This window comes from Mycteria americana, chromosome 8, assembly GCF_035582795.1.
Source record: "Mycteria americana isolate JAX WOST 10 ecotype Jacksonville Zoo and Gardens chromosome 8, USCA_MyAme_1.0, whole genome shotgun sequence".
Lineage (NCBI taxonomy): Eukaryota > Metazoa > Chordata > Aves > Ciconiiformes > Ciconiidae > Mycteria > Mycteria americana.
This window is the reverse complement of record NC_134372.1, coordinates 26,508,435-26,534,500: the sequence shown is the minus strand read 5'-3', so window position 1 is coordinate 26,534,500 and position 26,066 is coordinate 26,508,435. Positions and strand designations below refer to the sequence as shown.

Genomic DNA, 26,066 nt, shown 5'->3' with positions numbered 1-26,066 from the left:
AAAATGTCCTTTCCTCACTGGGACATGGGGTCCACACCTGATCCCCCCCTCCAGGAGGGCCTCATCCTGCAGGAGCTGCCGCTGGGTTTAGCAGCATTATTCCTGGGAGGCGGATTTACAGCGTTTCCCAAAGGAGCCGGTCAGGATGACCCGCAGTGGGAGGCTTGGCTTGCTGCGATGCTCTCCTGGCTCCGGCTGCCATGAGAGAGCATTTCAGAGCCAGCCCTGCTCCCTGCAGTGTGGTGACGGTTGGGCTTCAAAGGCGGCCTCATTAGCCATGGTCTGGCCGCGTGAGGCCGCGTGAGCCGCTTCCCGTGGGAGCCGGGAACATTTGGGGCTTGGAGCTGGAAACTAAACCAAGGTGGGGGGCGATGCAAGTGTGCAGGATGTCCCTTGCTCTGCGGGTCCCAGTGCAGCCATGGCACCCCCGGTGCCGTGGCCACCTTTTATCTTCATCGCCTTCCCTGCCAGAGTGGGAGGTTGTTTCCACCCTTCCCCCAGCAGAAAGAAAAGTCTCATTCAAGCCATTGAAAATATCTGCAAGAGCAACTATTTACCCAGGGCACTTCCCAGAGCCCTCCCCGCCTGCCCTCCTTCCTCTGACTCCTGCCAGCCCCAGCTTTCTCCCACCCAGCTGTTTTTCAGGGCACACAAAGGGCCGCTTGGCAGCAGCTTTGTCTGCTCCTGCAGTGCCCATCGCTGCCACGAGGCTTCCAGCCTCAGCTCCCACCACCGGCACGGGGTCCCGAGGGTGAGGGGCAAGGTGCCCATCTCCAGCCTTGGGATGGGTAGTGGGAGCCGCGTGCCCTGGCTGGGGGCTTGCATCCAGGCTCTGCACCCCACATCTCAGTCCACCTCCTCCAGGGATGTGCCATGGGGGGCATGGGGCACCCCCTCCCCAGCTCCCCCTGGTTTGGGGCCTGGGCTCATTGCCCTGCTTCTCGCCTCCCTTGTTTCTTGCAGGGAGCGGGACGGTTCACAGGGACACTCCGTCCGGGCTGCTTTCCCATTAATGTTATTTTTTAATCCCATTCGCAGCCAGGCGTGCAGCCGCCCAGCTCCTTCCCTTCTCTGGATGCCCGCCAGTCTGGAACTGAAGGGCGGCAGGATGGGGCACCCTCAGCTCCCGGCTGTCCCCAGCCGTGGTCCCCCAGCCTATCCCGGTCCCGGTCCCGGTCCCGAGCTCGGTCCTGGTCCCGGTGCCGGTGCCGGTCCTGGTCCCGATCCCTGTCCAGGCCGGGCGGGGTGATGCAGCCCGGTGCTCCCAGCCCGGTGGTCCCAGGCAGAGCCAGGCTGAGCCGAGCCGAGCCGGGCTGGGCTGGACAGAGCCGAGCAGGTGCCGTGACCGAAGGTTGGTGGCCCCGCGGCCCAAGCAGCGATCCCGGAGGGTCTCGGAGGGGTCGGTGCGGCGCGACCCGTCCCGGTCCCGCCCCGCTGAGTCACCGCCTGCCCGGGGGGACGGGGCGGGGCGGGCCCGTTTGTCCCGCTGCACGGCGCCGAGCCCAGCCGAGCCGAGCCGGGCTGAGCTGCAAGGTGCGGAGCCGAGCCGAGCCGAGCCGAGCCGAGCCGAGCCGCGGCAGCGCGCCCAGCCCGACCCGGGCACAGGTATTGGGGGCGGTGGGGAGCGACTGAGCCGGGCGGGGCAGGGAGGAGGAGAGGGGGGGTCTGGTGTTTGCTTTCGGGGTCCCAAAGGCAACGGTAAGGGGCACTGCCTGGCACGCAGGAGGTGATGCTGCAGCGGATGCTGCGGTGCGGGCGGGGAGGCGGTGGGGGCCGGAGGCACCCACTGGGTGCAGGGGCGAGCAGTGCCCCCGGCCAGGGGACCTCCACGGCCCTGGGCATCTGTCACCCCCTGGGGCCAGCCCAGCAGGACTGGGAGGGCACTGGGGCTCTGCGTGGCTGGGACTGGTGCCACCGGGCAGCACCCTGGGGTGCTCAGTTGGCCTGCACGGCAGTGGGCAGCCTGTCTGGATGGAGCTAAGGGGTGTTCCATGGGGGGATGCACCCTGCTCCGGTAGGTACGGGCACATTTTGCCTCCCCGCGCCTGAGTGGTGGGTGCGACGCCTCCATCGGGCAGGGACCGGGGGTCTCTGCTCGTGGCCAAGGCGCGAGTTGTCTGGTGAAGCCTCCATCCCTGCTAAATGGGGCTCGCCCTTGCCTGCCCCGCCTCCCCTTGCCCCTGCCCCAGAGCCAGGCTGAACTCCCGGGCAGAGCCACAAAGCTCCCTGAGATGCCTGGGACCAGCTGGTCCCGGCTGCTGCCGGCGGCACAGCTGGGCCCCGCGAAGCCTCCGCCGCCGGGCCGGGCCCTGCGTGTGGCCGCCGATTCCCACCTCGGGGGAACCACCAGCGCGCCCCATTCCTCCTCCTCCCTCCTGGCAGAGGGCGCAGCATCCCCGTGGGGCTGCCGGCGTGTCTCGACAGGGTGGTCTCCCTCCCCTAAAATGCCTGTTGGGGGGATTCCTCCTGCAACATCTCAGCTTGCTGTTGCTGGTCCTGGCACGCTGCTGCGGGATGTGGGATGCTCTGGGTGCTCCCTGCCCACAAGCTGCCTGAACTACCCCTCCAGAGGGACCAGCAAAACCCAGCGAGGCCAGCTGGAGAATTGAAATGAAGTCTCCTGGAATAACCTCCTGGCAGCAAGTCTGAACGGCTGTTGAGGAGGGAAGCCAGCCAAAGCTCATCTGAGGGCTGCAGTAACCCCCTTCCAAGCTCCACTGCCAGTGGGGAGCCAGGAGTGTTTCAGAGATTTGGGGGGGCAAATCCTTTAAGTGCAGGACTGCAGCCTTGGTGGGTTTTGCCGTGCCCCTTGCTGGGTTTGCAGCTCCCATGTGAATTAAGCCAAAGCCTAAAAATGCTGCATATTTGGTTGCAGTCCAGCTCTTAATCCCGCGGCCTGGGGGCTGCTATTTGCAGAACAACAGGTTTGCAAGCAACTGCATGCTGCTGGGATGGGGACCCCCAGGGCTGGCCATCCCCGCACCTTGCAGTGGCACCCATGGGTGTTGGAGGGACGTGGTGCAGATAGCAGGCCGGGTGGCTCCCAGCGTGCCAGCGCCTGCGTGGTACCAGCTGGGCAGCAGCCTGCTGGCGCCTGTTTTTTGGGAGGGCTCTGACCCGCCAACTCCTTTCCCATCAGCTCACCAACAGCTGGGGTTTGGCAGGGATCCAGGAGGGGCCCATTGCCTCTTACCTGGCTCCTCGGGTGCTGCAGCCTTTGCCCTGCCTGTGCTTGGCTTTTCTGCAGCCAGACAAGTCCGCTGGGACCAGGTTCACCCTTGCCGGGCTCCAGGTTGGCTGCTTCCCATGTCAAACCCCAAACACCTGGGAGCCTGATTTGCGGTGGTCCTGGGCTGTCCTGTGCTGCCCCATACCTCCCTTCCCCGGCACCCACGGCACAGGCAGGTGATGGGGACCTTGCTCATGCGGAAGTGGACAAGACCTGAGAGGGGACAGGGTGTTTTGGAAGCCATTTGAAACCCGGGGGGGGGTTGGGTGGAGGAAAGGTACAAGCAGACCTGCAGGAGGAGGCCAAGGGGTTTCTCCCCAAGAAGGCTGAGCAGCAGGAGTGCTGTCTTTACCCCCTGAGGCCAGTGATGTGGCACGGGGTGCTGGGGGAGGACAACCTGCACTGAATGCTTCGTTCCCATTTCACGGCAGCCCTGAATTTGCTGCAGGCGTACCTGGTCCTTCGCAGACCATTTGCAGCCCCTGCTGAAGCTGCAGGCTTTGCATGCCACCGAGCCGGGTGCCGTGTTGCCCAGGTGCTGGAGGAAAAGCTGGTTTAGTTTGCTGAGATATTTCTGTCTGTGGTGTTTTTTAGGAAATGGAAATTTTTTAAAATTTTGAAAATTACAACCCAGCTTTAAGCAAAACCTCCATCTCGAAAGCCTCAGACAGTGGCTGTTTGCCTGTGCCAGCCTCCCCTCGGGTCTCCCCACGCCTGCTCAGGAAGGGATGGTTGCCAGCGACTGGTCAAGGACGGATCTGGCAGGGAGCTGTGCTGCTCCCGTGGGAATCTTTATCGGGTCTGGTTTTGTTTTGTCGGCAAAACTCAGCTCGTGGGTGCTGGGTGTTATGTGCAACTCCATGGCCCAGGAAAGGCTGATCCCGTGGCACAGGCTTGGCACAGCCAGTCTGCCGGCGCAGCTGCCACTCAGCTCCTCGGGCATTAACAAACGTGCCAGGTTGGACCCTGCTGCCCACTGGTGACAGGAAAGGCTTGCATGCTGATGCTGTGAATAACATGTGGGCTGGCCCCTGTGGGCATGGGCCACTGGCCAAGGACGAGGGCACTTTGTGAAGCACCCAGGTGATTGATGCTGGAGCATCTCCTCTGCGGGGGGGTCCCCGCCAGGGTACCTGCCTCCTCGGGCAGCTCCAGCCCTAGGGCACATCATCTGCAGTCCCTACAATGGAGGCCGGTCGTGCAAAGCTGTTCTGCATCTTGGGGAGACCGTCCTGGCTTGCCTCTCCATGCCTCAGTTTCCCCATCTGGTTCCTGAGTCCTTGCCTGGGTAACAGGCTGCAGGTGATGAGCTGCAGGCTCGTTAGCATCTTGACGAACAGAGTGTCGGTGTATTTTTCTAATGGACCTGGAAGGAAAACAGAGATAAAAGCCCCCGGATTTCCCTATTTCAGGTGTTTGTTTGAGGCGTCAGAGCATCTTCCTTTCTCCTCAGGAAAAAAGTAATGTCCAAAAGCCATGTGCCACCTCCAAAAGCTTAAATACCTGCTGCCAAGTCACCCAGAGAGCAGTAAGGTGGTAAACACCAGGCTTTTTTTTTGTGTGGATTTTTTTAGGTTTTTTTTCCCATTTGCCTCCAGACTTAGAGGCTGCAATATTATTCCTTGGCTTTTTTTTCAGAGATCAGCATGTTCTTTTAATGGGAGGATACAATGTGATGCCCAGGGTTGAGCCGCCCTCTGTGCCGGTGGGGAGGGAGCCTGGTCCAGACTGCGTAGCCCTGGCACCTGCCACCTCTTTTTACATCATCTGGCTGATTTTGGGGCCAAAGCAGGAGTTTTTTTATGCATTATTGTTCTTGGAGGAGCTCAGCCCCCAGGCTTCAGCTGGGGCAGTGGGTAAAGCCAGCCTGCTTTGGGGATGATGGTAGGGTTGGTGCTGAAGGGGGTCTCTGCTTGGTCACCGTGATAGCACAGGGCTTTTGAAGATGGGTGCCACTGGGGAGATGCCCCATGGCAGTGGGGACGTGTGGCATCTCCACGGGTACCCAGGGGCGGTGATGTTGTGCATCCCCGTCGCTGCCTAAGGATGGGAAGATGACGGGGCAGGATCCAGCCCCGGCATGGGCTTGGTGCATCTGGCTCCCTCTGGCGCTGCTTATTGCCAGCACAGATGGGAACCGTGTTTTCCCACTGTGAAACCATTTCTGGGGGATTTTCTCTTGCTATTGTTCAGCTCAGGAAACAGCAATCGGCATCAGGGCGAGCGGGACCATATAGGGCTTGGAGGGGAAATACCAGCTCCCCCACCCACATCCCCACAGGGATTTCTGGTCCCAGTTGAGTAACGGCTGAAAGGGGCTGATCCTGTCCTGTGACCACCCCAATAAAATCCCAGTGGAGCCAGCGCAGCGGGATGGGCTGAATCCTTGTTGGGATTCAGCATTCCCCATCCGGAGGGAATGCTTTCTTGGCACACCGGCTCTGTGCCATCATGCCATGGTTGGCATTCATGTGCCAATCTGTTGCTTTTAAGCGATTCAGATGTTTCCCTTCACCACTGGCATTTTGCCTCCCCGGATCCACGCTTTTTGGATACACATGCGTGATTCCCAAGTGTGCAGCAAGGCACCAGGATGCCAGCCCCATCCACATCCAGCTACTGCTGCCAAGTTGTGCCTGTGCTATATCCTCCCAGCCCATGCCAGGGAACCTCGTTAGTGCCACACTCAATTATACACATGGCAGCAGGTTAATTAACTACCCAAAGCCCCTGTCTTCCAGTGATAAACTGCTGCAAGAAGCAGATGGGGAGGGATGGCAAGTGGGCTGTGCTGGTGCAGGATGCGCCCTGGATCCATGCTGGCCAGAGAAACCTCTGGAAGAAACCTGTGCTGGTGGGAGAAACCTGCAACAGGGATGCCAAGTTTTCAAGTAAGCAGTTTTGCCCCAGCCTTCCCATCTGATGACCCTTGCGTGCCTGGAGAGCTCACAAGCCTTTGCAGGTGATGCTGGTGGGTGTTCTGGAACCCGCTTGCAGCACACAAAACAGGATTTGGCCACTCGGTGGGTTTCAAGGAGGGTGCTTTGAGAGTGGCAGAGGAGTGGGATGCAGCGGTGGCAAACCAGATGCTGCCTTGGCTTTCAGTATTGGCAAGTGTTTGGCTCTGCTGGCCAGTCTGGCAGCCCCCGCCAATGCTGTCCCGCCCTGGGGGTTGCTCCCGCCGGTTGGCAGACCCTGGCAGGATGGGTCCCACCAGCCTCTACCCATTGCTGTAGTGACAGCAGGGCGAGGAGGAGGTGAAGCTCAGTGCATCCCAGCAGTGCTGGAGACGCAGTTCACAGCGTGGGGAAGGTGGAAAGCACGATGGGAAATGCTGCGGATGCAAAGGCTGCAGCCAGGTGGAGCATATGGGTGTGACAGCATCTAGGGTGCTTGGCGCTGGCCTGAGTGCAGGTTACAAGAGCCCTGGCTGCAGATAAAGACAAAGAAAAGGGTGGTGGAGCAGAGTGCAGGATGAAGGGATGGGAAGGGGGATGTGGAGGACGTTGCCTGGGTGGTCGCAAGGGGCAGAAAGGGTTTTGGCGGCCATGGTTGCTGCATCAGCATCGCTGGGGTGAACCTGGAGAGCCCATTTCTGCTGAAATGACAGAGTGGTTTGCAACGTGCCTGGCTCCTCGGCTAATCTGCAGGAGCTGAAAGCACCTGAGAAAATAATTTTAGGGCTGGTGAATTAGGAAACCACCATTTCCTTCTGTTCCTATCGCTCACGATAAGAAGCCAAGGCCTGAACCGAGAAGTGAAGCAGGGAGCGGAAGAGGGGACCTCTCCTGTGCTGAATGGTTGGCAGTTGGTGCCTGTGCTGGGGTGGTGGGGCACCCTCCCAGTGCCCCACTGCCCAGGGACCCGGCTGCTGGCCTCCCCCATCCTTCCAGCCTGCAACTGGGCGGGATGCCTGGTGCTTGTGGCTCCTCCTCGTGGCAGAGGCACGGGGGAGCCGGCCGTGAAACCGGCCAGTGTCCCACTGGCACAGCCTTTACTCTCCATCCCTGACACCATGGTATGGGTGATACCTAAATACTCACATGGCCCCTTTTCTTTGCACCCTTCCAGGCTCTGCTTTCTCCTCAGAGGCCAAGCCAAAGCTGAGAGCTGGCCGGGATGAAGGTCCTCCTTCTGCTCCTTCTCTCCCCGCTCCAAGGTAGGCTGTCCCCAGCTATATCCTGCCCCGGGCTAGTGGGCCAGGTTTGGGCTGCTGGATATAATTGGCAGCCCCAAAAATTGGCTGGGGGGCACCAAGGGGTGTTTGCAGCCATGGCTTCCACAGAAGTGAAACATCTCATGGGCTGATGTGCCTCTGGTGGAGTCTCTGGGGCGGTATGGGTCTTTTCCAGAGTAAGGAGATGGTCTCCATCCGTCCCTTATGGAGATGGAGAGCTCTTCTGTCTGTCTCTGCTGATGCGGGTGGTGGGACCTGGGAGAGGGTATCACCAAGACATGGGAAGTCCTGCTGCCCCAGGAGACTTGGTTCCCTGGCAAACCCTCCTAGCATGGCCATGGGGATGTCAGGGAGGTGGCTGATATCAAGCAGCCCATCCAGGATGGGGTTGGGATCTCTGGGGCAGAGCCTGGCGTGCCATGTGCTATGGCTGCCATGGGGGTGCAGTGTTTGCTGGGGGTGGCCGCCCCTCCAGCTGAACTGGCGTCTCTGTGTGCTTGAGCAATGCAGGGGTGGGAGCCAGTGGCTGCCAGGAAGAGGACTTCCGCTTCTGTGGTGACCGAAACCAGACCCAAAACAGCTCCATCATCTACGAGCACGGCCCTGCCACCATCTCCATTGAGAACACTGACCAGGCACTGATAATAAAAAGGCCCTTTTTGCCAAACAGGAGAAACTCTTACTACAAGTATAGCTTGCCCCCTGCTTTGGGCAGGTACCGCTTCTGTGTCTACTGGTTCAAGGCCAACAGGACCCTGAGGCTTGTGTATGGGAAGCAGATCTTCCTCCTGGGTGGGGACCCATTCAGCAGCATCACCCGGGGTAAGGAGAGTCAGAAGACTGAAAGAACCAGCACCTCCATCTTCAACGTGTCCTACATCTCAAAGGGTGGCAAGAACACCTCCCTTGACAGTGCATCTGAATACTTCTTCCCCGGTAAAGGCAATTCAACATTATTTTAATGAAATAAAGGGTTTGTTTCATCCCCAGTCCATTCTCTAGCCATTGGCCAAGCATTGGTGGTGTCCCAGTATCTGCTACAGCATGATGATGTGAAGACACAGCTGAAAGGTAATGGAAGGGGACATAGGTTTGCTTGAAGCAGCCCAGAGGCAGCCCCCAGTACCCAGGCTCCTAAAGATGAAGACGGAGATTTTCAAGTGTTTTTCCCCCTAAAATCCTGGGAAATCGTGGGCTTTGCAGAAGTCTCCGAGGGTCCTGTCTGCACTGGTAGGCACCTAGCTAGCCTCAGCCAGACTAGTCCCAATGGCCTTGGTGGAAGATGAGCTCTGGGTGGCAGGAGAAGCCCTCTGGGTTAAGGTCTCCATTGGCTCCCCGGGCTTGGGGTCACCTTGAAGCCCTCTGCTTTCTGCTCCCACCAGGGCTGTGCCTGGTTGGTTTGGGGCACAGGGAAGCCGTCTCTGCCTGTGCATCTCATGGCGTTTCCTTTCATGTGCCCATCAGCCTCTCCAGAGAGCATGCCCATCTGGGAGAGAGACGTGGAGGAGCAGCTCACCGCTTTGGACAGCCTCATTGCCCAGCCCCCAGCGCTGGCTGCAGGAGTCACGGAGCAGCGGTTGCTTCGGCGGTCAGTTCCCGGCTTGTGCTGTTCCCACTGCCACTGGTGCAGTGCCCGCTGCATCCTGCTTATGGCACCCCTTCCCTGACAGCAAACTCGGGGAGCTGGAGAAGATGCTGGCCAAGGTGGAGCTGGAAGGGCAGAACCAGACCTTTGGGAAGGCCACCGTGCATGCAACTGTCCTGAGGGTCCAGCCCACTCAGGCTCCTTGGCACCTGGCCTTTGCTTCCCAAAGAGAGGTTGGTCCTGGGCAGCCTGCCCTGGTGGTCTTGGTCCACCAGAATCCTCTCCCAACCTCTCTCCTGACAAGTCTCTCCTTGCAGGAGGGTGGAGAGGTCCATGGGTTTGCGGTGGACCTGCCGAGCAGCCTGTTCGTGACAGCGAAGAAGAGGGAGGAGGTGGTGGAGCACAGGGTGCTCCTCATGGATATCAACAGCCAGACCATGTTCCAGGTAACGCCCACACTCATGGCATGGTGGAGTGTCCCCGCTGTGCTGGCGGCTCCGGTGGTACAGGGTAGCAGGGATGCCGCCCAGACCAGGGTGCCAGTGCTTGCTCAGAGAAGATGCTTCAAAGATGAGCTAGAAGCTTGACAGGGAAAGAGGCATGAGACCTCCTTCTTGGGGAGTCTCACCTGCTTCATGCCCAGCAGCAATCCCTTCCCATGCTGCCATTGCCTCCTCTTCTCCCACAGGATGAAAACAGCAGTCACGTCCTGGGTGACAAGGTGATTGGCATCTCCCTGGTGGACACAGTGGTGGCCAACCTCTCTGACCCAGTGGTCCTTACTTTCTTCCATGACCAGCTGCTGGTAGGTGGGGAAACAGCCTCATCGAACCTGGTCCCACCAGGAATGGAGGGCTCAGGCCCTGCCAGCTTAGTGGTCACAATCCAGCAGGTCCATGCCCTTGGCCTGCCTGTACAGGGTCTGCTGCATCTTCTGGGGCTGTATCATGATCATGGCTTCACCATTTGCACTGGAGGTGGCACTGCCTGCTCCTGTCCAGGAGATGCCGCTTTGCAGATATGTCGCCTCCAGCACAATCTCCAGGGCTGGGGGACACTTTGAGTTAACAATCCTTTGGCTCATTCATGGCCCTGTCAAGCGCCTGCTCAAAGCTGAACGCTTTGTTTGAAAAAGGGGACCTGGGAGGAAGTATCTGCTCTGCAAGCTGCCAAGAGAATGGTCTCTGCCTGGAGTCTGCTCCCCTGATACGGGACAGTTTGTCTCCTGAGACCGTCTTGCCTCCTGCCCCATGTTCTTCCCTACCGAATGGGCTGGCTGGGCAACAAACCCACAGCTGCATCCTGATCAGGGCCCGTGGCTTTGTCATTGCAGAGGAACGTGACCACATTGTGCGTCTTCTGGCAGGAGGACACCACCGGTGAGTGCTCCTGCACTTGGGTGTGAAGCCGGCGCTGCCTTTGCTCCTTTTGCAGGGTACCACAGACCTGCTGGTAGGAGTAAAAGTCACTCTGCACCTCCCTTCCTTGCTCCAGCTCCATAAACCTTTCCCGTGGAGTTGATTTCAGGTTTTCCCCTCCATAGCTAAACTAAGAGCTTTCTCCCTCCCTAGGGATGGGTTCTGGTGCTGAGGGTGCTATCTGAGTATGTGTGCCTAGCATGGGACAAGCTGGGACTCCCACTTTTGTCCTCCCCCCTGCCATGGACACTTTGCCCTGAAGTTCCACAAACCTGAAGTATATGTTCCTGCTGCTCACCAGACGCTCTCCCTTTCTCTTGCACAGCCAGCTCTGGGACCTGGGACAGCTATGGCTGTACAACAGTGACGAGGGGCAGCCAGACGGACTGCAGATGCAACCACCTCACCTACTTTGCCGTGCTGATGGTGGGTAGTGCCTTCCCGCAGCTCTCTACATCATTCTCACTGGCTGTTTTTCCTCACCATCTCTCGTTCCTCCTTCTCCTCAGGTATCCTCCCCAGAGATCGCCCACATGCACAGGGATTACCTGAATATCATAACCTACATCGGCTGCCTGATCTCAGCTTTGGCATCCATTTGCACCATTTTCTTCCTCTACTTCAGGTATGGTCTGACAGGTCACCCCATGCTCCCAATCTGCATCCTGTCCATTGCCACTACACCTGGGTGGGTGCAAGCTCTCCAAACACAGTTGGTGGCCTGGATAGAAGCATGATGAAGGAGCCATGCTTGAAGAAAGCAGAGTTCTCCTCTCCAGAAACCACCCCCTTGGTCAGATCTCCTGCAGGGTGCTTGAAAACACCAGCTGTTTTCAATGATTTTTGGAAAATCAGCTTGGTTGTTGTTATGAGTTCGGCAAGCAGAACCCTGCAACGATCTTTTCAAGGGCCCAATGGAGAACATGAGTGTCTTCTCCTGAGTCATGTCACTGATCCTATGTGGATGATTCAGAGCTGAAATGACGTCGTCCCCTACCCCCCATGGCCTAGACCTGAAATGCAGGGTCAGCTGCAGGGACCTGAATTTGCACATGTAATGGGTGGTCCCACCTGTGGGGTTAGGCTCTCAGCCCCTGACACCACCAGAGGGTCTCCTGGCTCTTCTGACGGGGGTGAGTTGCCCCATGTGGAGCTGTGGGGTGTTGTGAGACACCAAGGATGCTGGCCAGGCACGGCGGTGAGGTGTCCCCCCTCCTCGCTTCTCCAGAAGCAAGCAGCGAGACCAGGTCATGAGCATGCACATCCACATGAACCTGCTGGGTGCCATCTTCCTCCTGGATGTCACCTTCCTCATCTCCGAGCACTTGGCTTCCAGCAGCAGCGAGGCAGTCTGCAGAGCCGGGGGGCTCTTCCTGCACTTCTCCCTCCTGAGCTGCCTCACCTGGATGGGCATTGAGGGCTACAACCTCTACCGGCTTGTGATCGAAGTCTTCAATGCCTACCATGACCACTTCCTCCTCAAGCTCTGCCTGGTGGGCTGGGGTGAGCATGGGGGAAGCGGAGACGCCCTGAGGGCATGAGCCATGGGGGTGGAGGGGCACCCGGATAGGTCTTTCCCACCATCTACGGTGCCTGGATGGGGATGGAGATGTGGGGGAGCAAATGTCTGAGAGCAGAGGGCTCTCTTTGTCAAGAGACTCGGTGGAGAAGGAGGCTTGGTGGCCGAGAGCAGAGGCTGGGTGCTAGAGCAAGGGTGGGTCACCCTGGGGGTCACCCGGCAAGGGAGGCATGTGAGGGCCACTGCTTGGGGTCTTTAAATAGTAATGGGATCCTGTCTTTCTGAAAGAAACATCCAGGACAGCCCAGAGAGATGGGCTTGATGCAGGAAGCACCCACACATCTCTGCTGTGCTTTGGGCAGGAGGCCGTGGTAGGAAGATCTCATGATCTTTTGTGGCCTAAAATTCCACAGCTGTGGGAGATCCTCAGCTGGGGTCGGTGCAGCATAGCTCGCTGCCGGACTGGGGCTTATGCAAGGTGTCCTTGTTGCGTGCTCCATCCTCAGTTCCCCCCTGGGAGGGAGGACATTGGTTTGTATTCTATATGGGGGGAAAGGGGCAATAAATCCTTCCAGAAGGACCGAGGGTGGGGGATTAGGGCAGCCACTTCACTCTGTTCTTGCCACCCAGGACTCCCCTTCTTCTGCGTGATGCTGATCTTCCTGGCTAGCTGGACGAACTACGGCCCCTTCTCCATTCCCATCTATGAATCTGTTGGTGGCAAATCCACCAACGCAACCCTGTAAGTCATGGGAAATGGGTTGCCTGGTCCCTGGTCTTACATAAAGTCAACTGGCTAAACCTTCACCATGTCCTACAGGCTTTCTTTAGCCCATCTGTGGCTTTTCTAGGGCTTTGTGCAGGGTGGTGGTGGGGGATCCCCGCCTCCCTGTTTAACTAAGCTGGGTGCTGGGTGTACACCACACCTTTGTGCTTCTCCCAACCCTTCCAACTCATGTCCCTGTGGGATGACACAGCATAATCCTCTGCCCTTTCTCCTCCCTCCAGATGCTGGATCACGAGCACCCTGATCCATAACATTGTGAACCTGGGTTTATTCAGCCTGGTGTTCCTCTTTAACTCGGTCATGCTGGGGGCCATGGTCCGGGAGATCCTCCGGCAGAACAAGAAAGGCCACAAGCTCAAGCATGTCCTAGCCCTCTTTGGGCTGAGCATCCTGCTGGGCATCCCCTGGGCACTGGTCTTCTTCTCCTTCTCCTCCGGTGTCTTCCGCCTCGTCTCCCTCTATATCTTCACCATCATCAACTCCCTCCAAGGTAAGCCTGGGATGCCGGGCACTGGGGCTTTCATGGGGTATTGGTGGGGTGGTGATGGGGTACGAGAGGAGCCGTCCCTGGCAGGCTGGCTGGCTCGTTCTTGACTGCTGTTGGTCCTTAGAGGGGGTTCCCCCATGCTTTCTTCCCTTTGGGTGTCAGTCTCTTTTCCCAAGTAACAAGTGATAGGATGAGAGGAAACGGCCTCACGTTGCGCCAGGGGAGGTTTAGATTGGATATTAGGAAAAATTTCTTCACTGAAAGGGTTGTCAACCACTGGAACAGGCTGCCCAGGGAAGCAGTTGAGTCACCATCCCTGGAGGTATTTAAAAGACGTGTAGACATGGCAACTTAGGCACATGGTTTAGTGGTGGACTTGGCAGTGTTAGGTTTATGGTCGGACGTGATGATCTTAAAGGTCTTTTCCAACCTAAATGATTCTATGATTCCTCCTTCCTGTGCCAGGTTTCCTCATCTTCCTCTGGTATTGGACCATGGTGCTGCAGGCGAGAAAGTCCCCTGACTCACAGAGCAGCTCCGACAGCGTCAAACTGCAGCCCAACAGCAGCCAGAGCCACCTCAGCTGAGCCCCGTGATGGCTGGCATGCTGCACGCCATGCTGGGGCTCCCCACACAGAGGACTGCTGTGGGAAGCACTGATGCTGTCTGCTTTGCTACCACACCTGCCTTGTAGGGCTGCTAGGAGCCCAGGGACCCACAGCAGGGCCAGCCACCCCGAGCCCCTTGCCTCTGCTGGCCCCCTCCCCAGTTTTACCACCCACTGCATCCCGCTGGGCAGCAGCGCATCCTTCAGCTTGGCATCCTTGGGGCAGGAGGGAGGGATGCTAGGCTGGGCAGTGAGGGCTGCAGAAAGCAGAAGGGGCAGGGACAGGGTCCCTGGTGCCTCCGGATGTCCCCTCCCGTGCCCTGAGGCCCTTCAGCCCTTGCTGGTGGTCCTTCCCCAGTGAAGACAGAATAACTCTGCCCCCATGACAACCTCTAGCAGCTGAAATAATCTATTTTTGTTATTTTGTTGAATGTATATTTTTGGATGGTGTAGAAGTTTAACAAACATGCCCGCACACCAGACTTGTGCCCATTAAAATTGTTCCTGCTTGGAGTGCGGTTTGCTGGGGCCTCTCTGCTGGGTGCGTTTGTGGGCTCTCCAATGGGATCCATCCCTTGGCTGGAGCTGTCCCATCCCCGGGGCAGGATCCAGCATTTCACCCTGTAGGATCCTGCTGAGCTGGGACCAGTAATGGTGCTCCTGGCAGAGCACCGGCAGCCTGGTGCCATAGGGGTTGGGGTGACGGAAGGGGATGCCATGGCTCAGGAAGCTGCTGCAGTCTCCAGGGACCATCACTACGCAGTGAAGAGGGAGGCTTCACAGGACGGGAATCACCTCCCTTGGAGGCCATGGGGCCTCCCGGCTGCGGGGCCATGGAGAGTGCGGCTCTCCTGGCTGTGCCACTTGCAAACGCAGTACTGTGTCTCCCGACCCACCAGTTTGCCTTCTGGATGATGTTCCACTTGTCGCTCATCCCCCTCTGCCCGGTTCCCAGCTCCTGGCTGGGGCAGAAGGACCTTCCCAGGAAGGGGATGTTTCATCCCTGGCAGCTTGAGGTGATGCCTGGCAGCATACCCAGTTTGGGAGAGGGATGCCCCAACATGTTGCTGGGCTGGTGGGGGGCATTGGCCAAGGATTTGACAGGATGGGGGGGGGGAGAAGGGGAAGGAAAAAAGCTCTGAGTCAGCTGGGGGAAGCAGCCAAGGGGGAAATAATGCGGCTCTGATGGTTATCACTGTTGCTGCAAGCAGGGCAGGAGGTCACTTGCCAACCCACAGGAAGGTGCAAGGGTTCGCAGAAGGGAAATGAGGACACGGCTGTTGCCTCAGGAGCATCTATGAGCCTCGGGGGAGCCCAGGGAGGAGCAGAGCATTGTGGGATGGCCAGGAGTGGCCAGGACACCCCACAAAGCAGCATGATCCTGCTCCTGGGCACCGTCCTGCTGCTTCTGGTGCTGCCTGGTGAGTGGTGGGTGAGGGGGATGCAGGCACCCCCAGCTTGGGGTGTGCATGGGCTTGTGGGGTACATTTTCCTGTGGGAAAGTGTTGACCCCAAGACTGTGGTGGGGTTTCACCCTGAAATGTGGCTGAGCCAGAAGGGAGTGTCCTCCCTGGGATGTGCAGAGAGCTGGCAGAGGCGAGCGGAGCAGGGGGGTTTGCTGCCGGGGGCTATTTTAAAACCTGGGACCAGCAGCCCAGGGTCCCTTCTGCGAGCCACACTGGGGGGGTGGACATGGTGATGTGTCAATGCAGGCATGGTGGCTTTGCCTTCACCAGGCCCGATGGCTGTCCAGTTGCTTTTTGAAGTCCATGTAACTCTAGGGCTGCTCCTTTCAAACCTGGCAGCTGCCAGATTCTCCTGCCTCCCCCTTCCCCTGTGGGCAGGGGGAGGACTGACCCTAGATTTTGGGGTTTTGCTCCCATTTCCCCACACGCTCTTCTTCCAGACACTGCTGGGGGACAGGAGAGCTGTGCTGGTGAGTGGTCCCTCCCATCCCTGCCCTCGCCCTGGTGCCTGCCCAGTGCCACAGCACCCACCCGTCACCCTGCTCCCCTCCTCCCCAGCCCTGAGGCAGGGTGACAGGCACCACCGGTGCTGCAACACGGTGGAGTCAGAGGAGCAAGGAGACAGGACCCCCAGCCCTGACTTGCCCTGGCACTGCCTGGAGCTGGGGTGCTCTGGCAGCCCTGCTTGCGCCTGCCTGCGGGAGCGCTGGCTCAGGTAGTGGGCAGGGGTGGCCATGGCAGGGTTTGGGGGCTCAGCACCCCATGTCCACCAGTCCCATAGCCCTCCTGCCCTGCAGGCTGCTGCAGTCGGTGGGGCCAGCGCTGCACAGTGGGCTGGCCGGGCTGAAGGTTCTGCTCCTGAATGTCAGCAGGGCTGCCACCTGCGATGTCCTCATCATCTTTTCCCCCACAGAGGTGAGATGTGCCCTTCTCCCTCGCTCAGGAGGCCCCACGCCTTCCAAGCATCCCTCAGCCCCTGCTTGACGTGCCATGGTGTGCTCTTCCTCCATCCTGCTCCAGGGTTGCATCATGGACCCACGTCAGCTTTAGCATCCCTTGGCAAGGAGTCACATGAAATGATGCTTGGGAGGGAAGAGCCCTCCCCGAGGAGTCATCCCAGCAGCAGGCAGGTAGTTAGGGGGAGGGGGAGGAAGAGGAGGAACTTGTGGGACCTTGCATCTGCTGCCCACCCCCAGGCTCTCCTGCTCTCTGGATGTCCTAGGGGACCACGTCCCATGGGGTGATGGTGGGTTGGGGCTCTCCTGGGAGCTGCTCCCAGCTCTGTCCCTTTGCTGCTGGGTGCTGAGGATAAGGGTCTCCCCTTCTGCCCTCAGGGCTCCTGCTGATGTTGCTGAGCAAAACCCACCCTGGCAGGGCTGAATTTGTGTCTGGAGCAAGGTTGGCGGGTCTTGAGCTGAGAGGTGACGCTGCCAGCAAGCAACCCCCCCTGCTGTTCTCTGCCGCAGGGCCCTAGGATGCTGAACAAGATGGAGAAGGGGAAGGTGGGCAAAATCCAGCTCCCCAGGGAGATATTCCAGTCCTTGAGCAGCCAGACAGCGCATGTGGTGGTGACGGTCCTCAACATCCAGCAGCTTGGCATGTTCAAAGTACAAGCTGGCACTGCCAGCATCCCTCTGGCTGCCGGCCCTCACTACCTGCCGGCTCGGCTCAGGCAGCGTTGCCCCCACGCAGGAGGCTAATCAGACAGGGCAGGTCCTCGACAACACCGTGGTGGGTATCACGGTGGGAGAGATGAGCATCTCCAGGCTGCGGGACCCCGTGCAGCTCACCTTCGCCCATGGGCAGCTGCCCTACGTAAGTCAGCTGTGCCCTCTCTCCATCTCTCCTCCAGTGCCCCTCACAGTGACATCAGCTGACACTGCTCTCCCCCCTTGCAGGGTGTCACCCCACAATGTGTTTTCTGGAATCCCAGCAAAGGTATGGTCCTTTTCTGGAATCCCCAGCAAAGGGGCCAGGTGCGGGGCTGGGCATGGGTGCTGTGCCCAGCACTCATGGCCATCATGCTGTGCCTGTTGCAGGGCAGGCAGGAGGCTGGAGAAGCAGTGGATGTGTCAAGCAGCTCAGGGACAAGGGGACAGTCTGCTCCTGCGACCATCTCACCTTCTTCACCCTCCTCCTGGTGACAATCACAGTCCCCGCAGCTCCTGCTCGTACCCTGGCTGTGCTGCCTACCCCACCTTGGTGGCCCTTCAGGTGTCATGAGTAGCTGCACAGGGACAGTTGTAGCTGCTCCCACGCAAGCCCAGGTCCCAAAATCAAGCCCAGCCCCAGCTCAGGAGGGCAGCAGCAGCTCAGCCAAGCGGGTACAGGGTGGAAATGGCCCCCAGCCTAGTGCAGGCTCTGGAGCAGCAAGGCTTGGGGTCCCATCTCCTGGTGAAGGCTCCCAGGAGGGTGCTCATGGTGGTCCACCATAGCCTTCACTCATCCCTCACCCCACCCCAGGGAGCATCTCCTCTGAGCCACCACTGTCCCCCTCCCCCCGAAGACCTTCTGGGGTGACAGACCGGGGGCTTGCATGGGGTCCCTACAGCAGCCCACCAGGGTTATCAGCCCTGTGGCTCTGGTAGCTGCAGTCAGGTTTTCTAGGTTGGCCTGTTTAACCCAACATGCGCATGTTTGGCAGAATCCAGCTCTGGACGGGTCCACGGCACAAGCCTTGATGGCTGTTGCCACTGCTTGGCTGCGGGTTAGCCATGGCTTTCTCCATCTTCACAATCTCCTTCTGCATCTTCTTACGGCAGGATGTGCCAGCAGCTCCCTGGAGACTCGTCAGGCTGGGAGAGATGTGGAGCAATTCCATGCCTCTGCATGAACCTGCTGTGATACAGCATGGGGCCCTGCTCAGCTGTGACCCCTGCCTTTTCTGCTCCCTCTGGGGATGCTCCGGCGCAGGTTCAAGTCCGAGGAGACCCTCTGCATCAATCTGGGGCTGCACGTGAACCTCGTGGGCAGCCTGCTCCTCCTCAACCTGGCCTTCCTGCTCAACAGTGCGGTCTCTGGTGGGACCCAGCTGGGGACCTGCAAGGTCCTAGGGGGGCTCACCCACTACTGCTTGCTCTGCTGCTTTACCTGGATGGCGCTGGAGGGCTGTCACCTCTACCTCCTCTTCGTCAAGGTCCTCGGCACCTACATCCACCACTACCTGGCGAAGCTGTGCCTGGTCGGCTGGGGTGAGCACCACCAGCCTGGGTGAGACCTCGGGGGAGAGGGGGGCAGTGGGTTACAACTGGAGGGGGAACAGGGTGGTGCAGTGATGGGCAGAGAGCCAGCAAGTCCCCATCCTGCCTGCAGCTCTTCCAAATGCTGTGGTCAGGGCTGGGAAGCCCATATAAGATGGGCTCAATGCACCAAATTCAGGGCAACACCCGCAGGCACCTTCTGTCCTGCTGAGGACCAACCTCCTGCTTATCGAGCAGGTGGTGTCCTTGGGGGTCTTCGTTCCCCCGTTGCCAGCCCTCCATGGCACCTTGAGGGGCACCGGAGCAGATGATCCTGCGGAGAGGTTAGGGGACACCTCGAGCCCTGCCACCCAGCGCTGTCCTTCCCTCTCCACATCATGTCCCAGCAGCAACCGTTGTGCCCCTGGCACTTGTGCAACCTCAGCAGGTCCCTAAGCCCCATCTTCCCTGAGGTCAGCACATCCAGGGACATGCAGAGACCCCAAGCCAACCACCTTGCCCGCCACTTGCCTTTCTGGCCTTCTCCACTTGTCTCCCTTGTCTCCCTTCCAGGCTTCCCCATTCTCATGGTGGGGGTGGCAGGAGTCATCGGCAGCTATGGAGAATACAGCATCCGGACTGCAGACCACCAGGTCATAGCCTACCTGTGCGTGTGCCACTGCCCACAGGGCTTAGGTGGTCCTTTGGCACGGGGAGTGGTAACCCAGTCCTGCCAGGAGTGTGGTGGTGGGGGGTTGCACCCATCTTGCTCAGCTTTACACTGTGCTTCCACTTCCCTAATTGTGATTACAACACCACAGCTACAGCCGTAGTAACTACCACCACCACCTCTTGTGCTGAGCCTCCTTGGTCATGCCTGCAGGCCTCCAGGTCATGGAGGGACATCCAAGGTCCACCTGGAGCTTCCCCAGGCTCCCTCCCAGCTGAGCAACATGAGGGCAGTGGATCTGCACCACTGTCTCCCCTGCTTCACCCTGGCCTTGGAAAACCCCACCAGCACAAGGGTGTCCCTGCATCCCCAAACACGTCCCCCTGGGGAGGCTCCCATGGGTGCTGCCGGGGCTAGCAGAGCCGCTGGAGGCACTGCGGTTGTCTCTTTTCAGGTGCTGGATCACTTCCAAACATCTCCTGATCCACTACATCACCAACTGTGGCTACTTTGGTCTCATCATCCTCTTCAACATGGCTGTCTTCAGGGTGGTGACCCAGAAAAGCTGCTGCCTGCAGTGCAGGAAGACCACAAGGCCTGGAAGGTAGCCCTGGTGGCAGTGGGGCTCTTCTGCCTGCTGGGAGCCACCTGGGCCCTGGCGTTCCTCACCCATGGCACCTCCTCTGTGCCCATGCTCTACCTCTTCACCATTCATTCTCAACTCTCTCCAAGGTCAGGGCTGGCTCCGAGCTGGGATCCCTGGGCTTGGGTGGAGAAGATGGAGGAGGTAGGAGCCAGCCTGGCAGTGGCTGACCAGGGGTACCAAGGCACCAGCATCTTCCTAGCACTGTAATGCCCTTCCCTTTGGCAGGGAATGTCAAGCAGCAGGTCCCAGCCACTGGCATGGAGCTGGTCATGGCTCCCAACCACGTCCGCTCCACCGGGGGTGGTTTTCCTCCAAGCAAGCCATTCCTTAGCAGAGGGCATGTCCCAGCCAAATGACTCACCTGAAGCAGGGGGAGACCCTCCTGCAGAAGCAGGAGCAAGCTGGGGGAACCCCCTGGAAGTGGCAGGGAAGTGCCGGCAGCATCCCAGCAGGATGCTTCCCATCAACTCCTGCTGCTGCTGCTGATTGTCTGCCTTCCTTTCCCTGCAGGAATCTTCATATTCATCTGGCTGGTCATCCTCTACTACCTGAAGATGAAGGAGACCACTGGCTCCCTCTCCCACATCATCAGACATGACAGAACCATCACAGTCTCCCAGGATTAGCTGCTGGCTAGACCTCCCTCCCTGCCTGCACATGCACCCACTGAGAGCAAGCTTCGATCCTGACAGATGCAGCTTCCCCACAGAGGACGAAAGCTCAGTTTACCGTGCCTTAGTTTACCCTTCAGTGGGCATGATCCACCTTAGCAGGGCTCTTTGCTTCGGCCCTTTCATTTCTAGTGGCCTGCCTTGGGCAAGGAGCTCCAGAGACATCCCTTCTGGCAAAGTCCCTCCAGGCTGCAGTTCCCCCATGGTCTGAAGTGCCCCCGATCTCATTCCCCAGGGGCTTTTGCGGGGGTGAGGAGGGAGCCCACAAACCACCTGCCTTCAGCCAGGATGGAGCCATCTCCCTCTTCACTAGAGATGGCCTTTGGTGCTGGACCAGCCCGGTGGTGGGTTTTCCTGCTGTTGGAGGTGGGAGGATTGACTCGCTCCAGCCCAGACTCAGGAGGTTCAGGTCTGAGAATTAGCAAAAAAAGAGAAATCCCACAAGCTTCTTTGCAGTATGTCCTCTCCAAATGGGCTGGGGCCAAGCTTTTCAGGCAAGGATCTGCTGTATGTCCCTCCTGCAAAACACCCTCTGGGGCCAGCAACTATTTCCCCGAGGACACTGTGCTTCAGCCCAATGTACACACATAGTCCCCTCGTAGGGAAAGGGGACTTCTCCTTACCTGTGTTTTAGTATTAGATCTCTGCTGGCTGTCTGAGCACTATGGATTTACTCTTTGATGCTTACAATATTGTTTGTTATTTGCTTTATATTAAGGATGTATTGATGGGCAAAAATCTTGCTGGCAATTTGTCATCATTCAGAAGGAAGAAATCTGTATGGATAGGTGTATATACACGCGCATGCACATGCACACACAGAGCAGCCCTTTCTCTGCTAATGCTGCATTTGCATCATACAGAACCATAAAAAGTCCAGCTTTGGTGGGCAAGTATTTAGTGTGGGTACCTCCATCTCCCCACATGCCTGGGTGACTCTCTGGGGAGGAGGAAAGCAGGAGGAAGGAACTTCCCATCCCTGGGTACGTGTTTCGAGTCTAGAGAGCATGGGCCAGGAGGGGATGAGAAGGTCCTAGGGATGCTACAGGGAACAGAAACACTCTGATGTGACTCATCCTTCAAGCATCGTTTGCATCCAACTATTGCCTCCTTCCCAAAAAAAACCTGTGAAGACACAGGCAAGACCTCTCTGCTACTGTCACATTTATTTGGAAACAGCTGTTTTCTACACTGTTCGCCGCCTCATGCTGATGGCCACAGCAGCCACAGTGAGCACACCAAGTGCACACAGCAGGATGAGGGCCCTGGGGAGCCATGGGTTGGGTCCTGCTGAAGAAGAGAAAGGTTGGTTACACATCTGGGTCCCCCAGGTCAGTGCTGAACCCTGGCACGGCATCTCCTGGCTGGGGGCAGATGCGGGGGAGGTCATCTCCTGTGAAGGGTAAGAGCCACTGGAGCTGGGGGTACTTCAGGGCCCTGAGGGCACTAACAGGACTCGGTCAACTGGCCTCACCTGGGGCCTCCACCCACAACCACTACCCAGGGGCTCCATTTAGCTCAGCATTCATGCCTGGTCTGAGCTATGCTGTAGGTGGGCTTGCCCCCAGCCCTGGTCCTGACTGCTGCTTGGATCTCCTGGATTGACCTCGGTGCTCAGAAGGAGCCTGCCTTGCTTGGTTGATGCAGAGGTCCAGCATGAAAACCCAGCTTTCCTTGCCTGGGGTGCTGCACCGACAGCCTTCTGGCTCCTGGTCCCTTCCTGCCCAGCTCCCTTGCTTAGCCCAACCTGTGCCTGGTACAGAGCTGCTCACGCAGAGCTAACCTCTGGTTTGGCTTCTGGAGCACACTGTGCATGGCCACGACACCTGAAAGACTCCATGCTTCTGTGCAGGGCAGTGATTTTAGCAGCCCTTTTTAATAACCTGGCATTGCCTAGACAGTTGCAAGGGTCTGTGAGCTGCTCCTGCCCTCCCCAGAGGGACATACGTACCCTCCAGGTCCTGTTGGTCAGTCCTGGAATGGTGGGACTCTGCTCCCAAGGAAGGAGCAGCCAGCAGGTGGATGGGCCCGTAGGAGACAATCTTATTGTAGTCATCTGCCAGCGCCCGCTTCCTCCTCCAGTGCCTGGGGCATTGCTGTCAACAAAGCCAAGGGAAGGGTGATAGGACCAGGGGGGCAGGGGAAAAGCCTGCTCCAGGGGGCAAGAGCTGTCCTGGTGGTCTCCCCCTGGCAGACGCACAGTTGGGGCTGCAGCCTGAGAGCGGTCAAGACCTCAGAGCATGAGAGGACCTGGTTCCTGAAGGACCTTTGCCTGCTCCTCCCCAAGTCCTAGCATAAACCTCTCCTCCTACAAATACCCAACAGACAGAGGGAAGAGGGAAAGGAGCCCTCTGGTGGGTTCAAGCCCTCGTACCTTTAGTTCAGGGCACTGGGGTGAGCTCCTGCTGCTGTGAGGTGTTTATTGTGCTGAGGCACCCGAAACCAGAGCAGAGCCCCTTCTCCAAACAGCAGGACAAGGGAAGGGAGGTCTCCCTGCCTGGCCAGGGCATGGTGCAGACCACTGGGAGAGCTCACCTTGGCACAGGGCTCTGGGCTGTCGGGGAGACAGAGCCGGACATGGCAGTACAGGAACACCTCGGGGTAACCAACAAACTGAAACATCTGGAAGCTGAACTTGGCGGTAGTGCTCTCTCCAATGGCATTCAGGTACGTCACTGTCTCATCGTGGGGACACCTGGGACACAATGGCTGAGTCAGCAGGTGGCAAACGAGGGGGAGCATCCCAGCCTGGGACACCAGAGCACACAAGGACTGGGTACAGCCCCCAAGCTTTGCTGAACAGGACTATTTCTGTCTCAGTGCTGGTGGGGATGCCTTTCCTTGGCACCCTGCATTGTGCCCAGCACAGGGAGGAGCTGCCACCAGCACAGGAGCTGGCTTGTGTCTTCCTCTGTGGGGCCACAGCTGCTCTGCAGAGCTGGAATGAGCCTGGCTGTGGCTCCCACTTCCTGGATATCCATGTTACTGGCTTTAGCTTGGCTGCAGCCACCTCTAATGCAAGCTCTTCAGCAGATACCTCTATGCACATCCCAGCAAGGTCTCCCCTCTCCCCTCCTTGCCCTTTGCCTCCCCAGCTGGCCAGGAGTGATGCTAGAGGGAAGGCAGCACTATTGGCAGCAGAGCAGGGTCAGGACAGTGGGCTCAGTTCAGGGCAGTTAGAAGGTTCATCTATGGGGCTGTTCCACCTATTCAATGATGAAGTCCACCATAGGTTCCACCTATGAGCAATGATGGTGTCATTGCTCATTACTCCCTCACAGCAACCTGTCCTTAGCACCCAGCAAAGAGACGTGACTGTCCTCATTGTGCAAGGAGACCAGATGCACAAGGGGCACTCCACTCACCCCTTCTCAATGAGCTTGTGCCGCATGTCCTGGTAGGGATCTGCGCTTGGCGTGGCCCAGCAGTCCTCAACACTCAGCACGAAGTATTTGAGCTGGTGCTGTCCTTCTATCTTCAACAGGACATAGAGTGTGTCCATGACAAGGACAGCTGCAGTTGGCAGGTGATAGGGCTGGAGGTAGGAGGAAGTCTTGTACAGTCTCATGCTGACATTGAAGTGTCCTTCTCTGACCACAAACTGCACCAGTCTGAGAGGAGAGGAGGAGAGCTCATGAGCAGAATGAGAGGGCAGGAAGGACATAGCACAAATCAGGCCACTGGTGCAGGTGCACTGACTCTGGATGTGCCTCTGCTCCTGGGTGAAGCCTCGTGAGAGCCGGGCCCCGAGCTGCCTCCCAGCTGGTACGTCCACACCGTGTGCGGACAGAGGCAAGAAGCTCCAGGAGCTGCCACTGACCTGCTGGCCAGTGAGGGCTATGAGAAAGGCAACCCAGAGGGTCCTAACCTGCACCTCCACAGGGGCCTGGTGGGGGCATCTTCCAGTTCCCACCCTTTATTTTTTGGCTAGTTGGTTTCAAGCAGTGAGGATAGGAGAAAGGTAGATTGTGCGTGCCTCAATTTGGCTCTGTCCCAGGCCCAAACTTTGTGTTGAAAAACTATGTTGGTAAGAGAAAGGTAGGCACCCTGATGTGGCATTGCTCTCAGAGCTCTCCAGTGGCTCCCTACGGCCTTTGCAGATCACCTCACTGAAGGCATCTATTATTCTGCAAGGTCACAGATACCATGCCAGCAGCAGGGTGAAGAGGGACCACTCACTTGTCAACAGCAGTGAGAGCGAAGGGTAGTTTCACCATCTGCTCATAAGCGTAGATGCAGGAGAAATGCACCTCCAGCTGAAAACTCCGGGAGATCACACCCCTGTGTGCTTCCTGCTCTGACTCAATGATGTTGAAGTACGACACGTGAGAGCTGTTTTGCTGGAACAACACAGAAATCAAGTCTCCAGACTACATGTAAGTCCATACACAGAGCTCCAAGCTCCAGTTCAGATGGTGCAACTCAGCTATAGCTGCTCCAGGCCTCCTGGATATCTGCTGGGGTTTTTGCTCAAGCCCCATGTCCAGGGGCTACTGGCAACCATCACCAGAGTAGGTAGGAGTCAGCATACTGACCACAGGTGAGGGCAATGCAGAGCTGGAGCACCGGTTCCTCTGCACCCTCCCTGACCCATGAATCAAGTGAGGGCCAAGGGGCTATAGCCAGGGCTGCAGAGCTCAGAGAAAGCCGAGGGCTGTTATCAGCTAGTAAAGAGCATACTGAGACTTCCATGCTCTGCTGAATAAGACAAGAAGTGCCGCCAGCAGGGGTTTGGTGGAGGCAGAAGAGCTTTCTGACAGCCCCCAGGGAAGCCTTCCAAGGGAAATGAGAACTTTACAGCACCCATATATAAAAGGAAATCCTCCGGGGCTTCCCCTTGCTGTCCCCACTCAGCATGTCTGCTCCTCTCATAGCTTCAGAGCTATGCAGAGAGGCTCCGCTGGATCCTCACCTGAATTACTGATCCACAGGCAGTGTGGTTTTCACCTGTAAGAGTGGCTGCAAAAAACATCTCGCCCTCTTCTTCCCTTTCTGAGACCTTGCATGCCTTGTTCTTCAAGTGGACAAGCTCCCGGGGGATTTTCAAGAGTTCAAACACCTCCTTCCTCACCATCATCTTCATGTGCTCTTCCTCGCAGGCCAATTTCAGTACCACATCTGGGGGAAAAAGCCATCTGCAATAGCAATAAGGAAGAGGCCTGAAGGAGCCCTAGGTCAGCTATGGGATGGCACAGTCCCGTTGAGCTCAACAGACCCTCATCCCAGCCTTGTTGGAGGCTACAGGTAGGGCTCTTCAGAGACACTGGGCAAAAGACAAACCTTTGGGAATGCGCAGAAGTTAATGTGGGTCTGTAATTTTCTACTGGTTGCCTAAGACCTGCACAAGTCCATGGCTGCCACTACTCTGAAGACAGACAGCCCTTAAGCTCAAGACATCAAAGGCAGACGTCGTGGGACTGGCCCCTTTTTAGGGCTGTCTACAGAATCACTGTAGTCTGCCAAGGGCACCAGACAGGGACAGTGATCCTCTCTTTCAGATGGAGGACAAACAGTTTTTGGCCAGTGTCTGGAAGAAGCCTTCACTGTAGCCGTGCTGGAGTCCATGTGGTTGTGCCGAGACTGTGAGGCAGCTGTACTCAGCAGTATGCCCTGCTGCCCTGACAT

The 26,066-nt window shown here is 58.1% G+C and overlaps 3 protein-coding genes across 4 annotated transcripts; 2 read left to right on the top strand and 1 right to left on the bottom strand.

Moving 5' to 3' along the window:
• Window positions 1-1,469: 1,469 nt before the first annotated feature.
• Window positions 1,470-14,292, top strand: ADGRG1 (adhesion G protein-coupled receptor G1). 2 transcript variants are annotated; one of them, XM_075510256.1, is made up of 14 exons: window positions 1,470-1,605; window positions 7,301-7,388; window positions 7,917-8,342; window positions 8,871-8,994; window positions 9,077-9,224; window positions 9,309-9,437; window positions 9,680-9,796; window positions 10,325-10,370; window positions 10,735-10,835; window positions 10,919-11,034; window positions 11,746-11,912; window positions 12,559-12,670; window positions 12,937-13,205; window positions 13,668-14,292. In XM_075510256.1, the coding sequence occupies exons 2-14, from the start codon at window positions 7,349-7,351 to the stop codon at window positions 13,787-13,789; spliced, it is 1,917 nt and encodes a 638-aa protein (XP_075366371.1). In that variant the 5' UTR covers window positions 1,470-1,605; window positions 7,301-7,348; the 3' UTR covers window positions 13,790-14,292. The 2 variants fall into 2 exon arrangements, with proteins under 2 accessions (XP_075366371.1, XP_075366370.1); XM_075510255.1 differs by having other exon boundaries at window positions 11,638-11,912.
• Window positions 14,293-15,184: 892 nt separating this feature from the next.
• Window positions 15,185-20,396, top strand: ADGRG3 (adhesion G protein-coupled receptor G3). Its single transcript, XM_075510930.1, is given in 16 exon segments — window positions 15,185-15,230; window positions 15,716-15,745; window positions 15,834-15,990; window positions 16,073-16,190; window positions 16,742-16,882; window positions 16,968-17,090; window positions 17,174-17,213; window positions 17,315-17,415; window positions 17,920-17,973; window positions 17,975-18,028; window positions 18,178-18,466; window positions 19,028-19,121; window positions 19,579-19,700; window positions 19,703-19,836; window positions 19,838-19,856; window positions 20,281-20,396. Coding segments are annotated over 16 exon segments (1,638 nt in total).
• Window positions 20,397-20,665: 269 nt separating this feature from the next.
• On the bottom strand, window positions 20,666-26,066 carry LOC142414129 (uromodulin-like). The gene is made up of 8 exons (XM_075511030.1): window positions 25,850-26,066; window positions 25,354-25,559; window positions 24,621-24,781; window positions 23,807-24,052; window positions 22,977-23,136; window positions 22,393-22,537; window positions 21,756-21,834; window positions 20,666-20,852 (listed from the first exon to the last, which is right to left on the bottom strand). The coding sequence occupies exons 1-8, from the start codon at window positions 26,064-26,066 to the stop codon at window positions 20,666-20,668; spliced, it is 1,401 nt and encodes a 466-aa protein (XP_075367145.1).

What these genes read in the sequence shown, in the direction of transcription:
- ADGRG1 (XM_075510255.1), top strand. Translation starts at nt 7,349, where the DNA reads ATGAAGGTCCTCCTTCTGCTCCTTCTCTCCCCGCTCCAAG. An exon ending in CCTTCTCTCCCCGCTCCAAG is followed by an intron (nt 7,389 to 7,916) that starts GTAGGCTGTCCC and finishes TGAGCAATGCAG; the next exon opens with GGGTGGGAGCCAGTGGCTGC. An exon ending in CATCATCAACTCCCTCCAAG is followed by an intron (nt 13,206 to 13,667) that starts GTAAGCCTGGGA and finishes TTCCTGTGCCAG; the next exon opens with GTTTCCTCATCTTCCTCTGG.
- LOC142414129 (XM_075511030.1), bottom strand. Translation starts at nt 26,066, where the DNA reads ATGTCAGGGCAGCAGGGCATACTGCTGAGTACAGCTGCCTCACAGTCT. An exon ending in CCTGTGGATCAGTAATTCAG is followed by an intron (nt 24,782 to 25,353) that starts GTGAGGATCCAG and finishes GTGTTGTTCCAG; the next exon opens with CAAAACAGCTCTCACGTGTC. An exon ending in GCCCAGAGCCCTGTGCCAAG is followed by an intron (nt 22,538 to 22,976) that starts GTGAGCTCTCCC and finishes CTTTGTTGACAG; the next exon opens with CAATGCCCCAGGCACTGGAG.